The sequence below is a fragment of the Morone saxatilis genome, unplaced genomic scaffold (assembly GCF_004916995.1).
Source record: "Morone saxatilis isolate NCDOM2014 unplaced genomic scaffold, NCSU_SB_2.0 Contig18, whole genome shotgun sequence".
NCBI lineage: Eukaryota > Metazoa > Chordata > Actinopteri > Moronidae > Morone > Morone saxatilis.
Genome location: NW_023339740.1, coordinates 22,198,160 through 22,203,859, shown reverse-complemented (window position 1 = coordinate 22,203,859; position 5,700 = coordinate 22,198,160). Strand labels below are relative to the sequence as shown.

Below are 5,700 nucleotides of genomic sequence, written 5' to 3'. Positions count from 1 at the left end.
GACCTTTTTGACAGCAGCCATTTTGACATGAAATAGTAAGTTAAACACAAGCGTTACCAATGATACTTTTTAAGGGTCCACTCCATTAAGGTCAAACCGAGTCAGGGTGCTGCTATTGTGCATGTTGCCTCACTGGAAAGGCTCTGCTACACTAAATGGAGTATCGTTTGTAACACCTGTGTTTACCCTACTATTTTATGTCCAAATGGTGTCTGTGAAAAAGGTCTGGACCAAAGTAAACCAACCAACAGACTGACATTGCTGTCCCACTTGCATTGTAACACTGAATAGACTTTAAATTGTTAGTTTGAGAGTGATACATTTCCAATTTTGATCGCCTCTATCTCATGTTCTTATCAATGTTGCCTGCACTTATAAGTCACTTAAAGCACCAAATGATTGTAATGTAATCCTTGGTGATATATATAATAAATAAATACCGGGAAAGTTTATAGAAATAAACGTGCCATGTATATATGTATCTGCATATTTGATTGGGGTTCATATTACTCTTACTGGTGCTGTAGGAATAAAACATTTGTCGAGTACATACTATGCTACACTTTCTCATCATTTTCAGAGAGTGTTTGTTTTTATTGTTTAGCTGTTGTTAGGCTCTGCTCTGCCGTATAACCCTTCCAGCTTCAGCAGGCCATAATGAACAAATTGTGAAAGCCACTGCCAGAGCTATTACCTTTTTTGGATGTGTTTAGTTATCTCTGCTTGTCAGTTTATTTAAGGGATCATTTCCTCTCTCCTTCTTTAACTTGGCTTGGTATGTAAGACTGCCATAAACCTTTTCTTGGAAAACGGAAAAAAAAAGTCTTTCATAAGAAATTCCTGGTAATGTCACTTCAAAGAATCACTGAGCTTTATAGATGTACTGATAATTAATGTGTTTGCTGACATTGTACATTGTAATAAAATGTCATGTTTGTATATTTACTGCATGGTTACAATATTAAGCAGATGAAATGGTCAACATGGTACAAAATACAACCTCATTTGTGGATTTGATTCCATAATTGTACTTCATAAATCTCACATCATGACCAAACAGCCTGTCAAGCAAATGATGAAGTCAAGCTGTGTGATGTCATTATTTGCACAGTAATGAGCATCTACTGAAATGGAGGGCAGGTCATGGTGGGGTTGAATTACTTGTTTATGCCATGTAAGGTTTAAATCAGGAGTAGATGAAACCTTAAGTAAGATTATCAGGAATGCCCTTACAAAGATTTTACATCAGCGGTGCTGTTTATACATATTTTATTTTGGTCAGCCAGTTCTAAAACATTTCTCCTCTATTTCAGCATGAGAGACTGTCTCGGTAAGAATCCTCTAATTCAATTCACACCACTGCATACATACAGAAGACATTCAGTTATCGCCTGAATGACGAAAAAACAAACAGGAATTGATTAATGACTCAGTGATAATAAACTCTGACTGACTCGAGTAGTTAATACCTCTTTTATGTTGTCAGATTGAGCTCGTCTGGATCCGCTGATGTCTCCAACGACACATCAACAAACCACGCTGAGTCCTACTTCTTACGAAGGGAGAACAGACTCTCTGCAAGGAAAAAGGCAGAGGAGGAGAGTGCAAACAATGACTATAAAAAGGCATGTGATGCAGTTAGTAGTATTGTATTTTTTTGGTGCTCAGGTAATAAAGGAACTAAATGTGATCTCTTGACAGCTAACTTACTTCAAGAGTCAGCATTTTATTCCACAAGTGGTTTTCAGCACAGAGTCTTCATCGAGCTGCTTTGGAGTGGATAAAAGGACATTCTGTATATACACCCTATATGGGAGTCTTTGTCAATTATCCAATGCAAATAAAGGATGCTGCACCGCCTGCACATAAATGTCAGAATTAAAGTACACAACAAAATGTCACATAAATGTCAATTAATCAGTAATAAATCTAAGTAATTTATTATGCAAATTTGACCTTTTTTTATATACATTTAAAATTCAATATCGTTGAGTTTCCTGACTGCTGGTCTATTGGAAGGCATCATTTTGTTTGTATCTTTAACTATTTTCTGATATTTTACAGACTAAAGGATTCATTTATAAATCAAAACAACCTACTAGTGCCTCTAGTCAGGCATATACTTTGAGCTAAATGCTAACATTAACCTGCTAATATGCTCACAATGATAATGCTAATATTCAGACATTCAGCAGGTATTATGTTTAACCTGTTCATTATCTTAGTTTAGTAGTCAGCATGCTTTAGGCAACAAATAAGGCTGAATACAAACTACAGTTGAGGCTTGTGAGAATATCATTAGGTTTGAACATAATGGGTCTTAAAACATAAATCCGTGAACTCATGATGATACTACATAAAAAGTCAGAGAATCACCTAAGTTATAACAATGAATCCTGAGGGGAACATGAATGTCTGGACAAAATGTCATGGCAGTCCAATCTGTAAATTGTTAGTCTGTTTGCTGTGAAAACAATCAAACACTGCTTTGGACATCCTAACAAGTGCATATTTTGTAGATGTATGAAAAGGCACTGGCCACCAATCAAAGGCTCAAGTCCAGGCTGGAAACAAGTAAACAGGAACTCACCATGATTCAGGACCAGCTGCAGCAAGCACAGGTACTGCAGCCTACATACAGTAGTTGGTAGTTATTGTGCCCAATCCAGATTCATGACCATGAAAGAACGAATGGTTGCTGAAGAGGCAACTGAAAAAGTACCCAAAAGTTTCTCTGAGTCATAATTTAAATCACTGAGATGTTTCTTGTCAGTACACACAGAAATGTCTCCCATATATTCTCATGATGATATCAGGTGATACTGTAATGTGACAGAGATGTGACATGAGAGATAGCAGTTACAAAAGGAAGCTGCAATGTAATTAATGTCATTTTCCAGGTCTGCAAACCTTTTTAGAGATTCTGTGTGCAACTGTGGGTATATTAGATATTTTACATCAGACACATGCCCTCACTGTTATGACAGTGCAGCATCTATAATCATACAGTATCAAGGCTTTGTACTATAATATTATAATTTTCATAATAACCTTTCATTGTAACAGAAGGGAAGACCAGGAGATTGTGGCTCCAATATGCTTGAGACAGAAAAAAAGGTATGAACTCACCCTTATACTAATAATGAATAAGAAAAGTGTTTTTATTTATATTGATTTATTGATTATAATTATTATTAATTAATCTCTTCATAGGAGAGTTGGAGTCTAAAAAAGAGGATATCAGACATGGAAGAACAGTTGAAGGTAATTCAGATATTTTATAAATCAGCCATTTTCTTTTGTTATTTACCCCAATATTCACTTCATTTTTTCAGTCTCATTTAAAAACACAAATAGTGAACAATAAGGCAGGATCTCCTACCCAGGAGAACGTTAAGCTTATTTGACATGTTGAAAACAATAAACAGTCAAAGCCAAACAGTATAAAGTGTGTGTGGGACTTGGAGCCGTGGTGTTAGCTGCTCTGTCTACAGAGTTTTTAGCTGACATCATTTGTCACCATTATGCTCTGTTGGCTGAGGAATGTGTGAGCACTTTGATACTGCAGCAAGTGAGCCATCTGTATTCATCTACAGTGTAACATTCACAAATGTCTGCTGTGTTATGCCCAAGAGGACACAAACAAAAACCTGTTGTTATCTGTGAATGAGAGGTCTAAACAAACATGGGATGCTGGTCTGAAAATAGACATTCACAACAGAGAAGCACTGTCATGTGTTTTAAAATCAGCAAGACTGGTCAAACTGTGTCTGTGTGTCACTGAATGCAAGATTGTGTGTTTGTATGTTTATTGTGATAAATTATCCAGATCAGATTACTCTTTTTTGTATTTTTTGTACCTGTGTTAAGATAAACTTTTAAAAAATGCGAACTTTTAAAGGTTATGTCGCCATAATACACCCTGGGTCTTGCAAGTAGGCAAAAGCCATTGTTTTGAAGCAGTAGCGTAACATATTTGTCATGAATGTTCTGGCCCCCCAAATCTTTTAACTCCATTTTGACGTCAAGGAGGCTGAAAAGGTTGTTGGAATCGCCACAAATCCAAACCAGAACATTTGTGCACGCCATGGAAAATACTACCGAAATAGGAATTCACTTCAAAAATACAAGTGGTGCAATTCACAAAATGAGTTGTACAGTTACTGCATTATATGGCAAAAATGCTCAAAGAAAAAAAGAAAATGACCATACAAACTGTAGACTTGTAGTGTCTTCTTACACTGACCATTATCATATAAGACATCCAGGGCTATGAGCCTGCAGGTTATCAGTAACATGCCATTTTACATCTGTGCCCACTTAAGTTGTCTCATGCTTTTTCTTCAGGTTAAAGCAGAGCTTAAGACGGAGAACCAGAGACTGAAGGATGAGAATGGAGCTTTAATCCGGGTCATCACTAAACTGTCCAAGTGAGAGAGGAAGAAGGAGAAGAAGAGGGGCAGATACCAGCATCTATATTTATATACCTGCATATTTCTTACATTCAGCCTATCCTCAAAAAGAATATATGTACATAGTTTTCCAGTCATTTTGGAAACTTGACTTTCTTTTCATTGTCTGTTGAGTATCAAACATTTGCAGGGATAAAGACACATTTCACATAAACGTCCTGCTACTGTAGTGGATCTACAGCAGTAACACATTCCCAGACAGAAAACACATTCAATTGAAATTCATCTTAAAAATCATCATTCATGCCAGCACGAACATTATATGTGTTTTTCTTCACTGTGTTTCTATGAGCAAATTGTCCAGGAGAAAACCATCTATAAAACTGTGTAATCATATCAAGAATATCCCTGCATACTTAAATGGACAAAATATTGCAGGTATTTCCAAGGAGGTATTACCATGGAAACTGCAATATTTGGTTCACTCCATATGCAGACCTTGAAAATCGGGCTCTGAGCTATTAGGGACAGCAAATGATGGATGGGCTACATTTCTCAGGAACATGGAAGCGTCATTTCTGATTTAAGAGCTTTACCTTGAATAATGATGTCACCAAAGAAAAGCTTTTTCTTCTTAACCTGCAATATAAAAACAATCAAATGCATACAAATGGTTGTCATGGAGTAAAGAAAATGCCCCTTATTTTGCCTCATAACTGTCAGCGCTCAAGCAAAACCAGACTTGCATGTAAAATATGAATCAATCAATTCATGATGTGTGGAGAGGCTTCAGATTCTCATTGTAAACAAGTAATGATAATTGATCCTTCCTATGTCCCGCCCTTTTTCTCTCTGTGCTCCAGTAACATTTAAGCAACCTTGGTAACAACTTTTTTACTTTTATGTGTATGCTATGTGCTAGGCTTGTCTATGTTGAAATCACAACCAAATTATGAAGATGGTCAAAATTCAGATGAAGTTTAAAAATCCCCAACCTTTTTAACCCTTTAGATTACATCCCTAGTCATATTTTACCCCTAGGTTCTTTCACAATGAATGTAAAAAAAAATACCAGTAGGCTATTCCATTTCTTTAATTCATTTTTTTTTAACTTTTATTTTGAAATCCGATATTTTTTTTCTTCCTGTAAAATGAAATGTGACGCGTGCTTACATTAGCGTGAACCGACCAATATGGCAAGCCATTTTAACATTTAACAGCTAGACTGGATATGTGTTGCAGATATCTCTAATTCAGTTTTGCCTAGTCAAAAAGAACATTTCAGATA

At 36.2% G+C, this 5,700-nt stretch overlaps 1 protein-coding gene across 1 annotated transcript in view; it reads left to right on the top strand.

The window, feature by feature from the left end:
• Positions 1 to 5,668, top strand: part of LOC118328038 (protein phosphatase 1 regulatory subunit 12B-like) — a 20,675-nt gene extending 15,007 nt beyond the window's left edge. Inside the window, exons 2-7 of the mRNA XM_035661635.1 lie at positions 1,314 to 1,330; positions 1,487 to 1,625; positions 2,520 to 2,621; positions 3,067 to 3,117; positions 3,214 to 3,264; positions 4,348 to 5,668. Coding sequence (XP_035517528.1) covers positions 1,314 to 1,330; positions 1,487 to 1,625; positions 2,520 to 2,621; positions 3,067 to 3,117; positions 3,214 to 3,264; positions 4,348 to 4,434 — 447 coding nt within the window. The 3' untranslated portion in view covers positions 4,435 to 5,668. The remainder of the gene's footprint in view (positions 1 to 1,313; positions 1,331 to 1,486; positions 1,626 to 2,519; positions 2,622 to 3,066; positions 3,118 to 3,213; positions 3,265 to 4,347) is intronic.
• Positions 5,669 to 5,700: the final 32 nt, after the last annotated feature.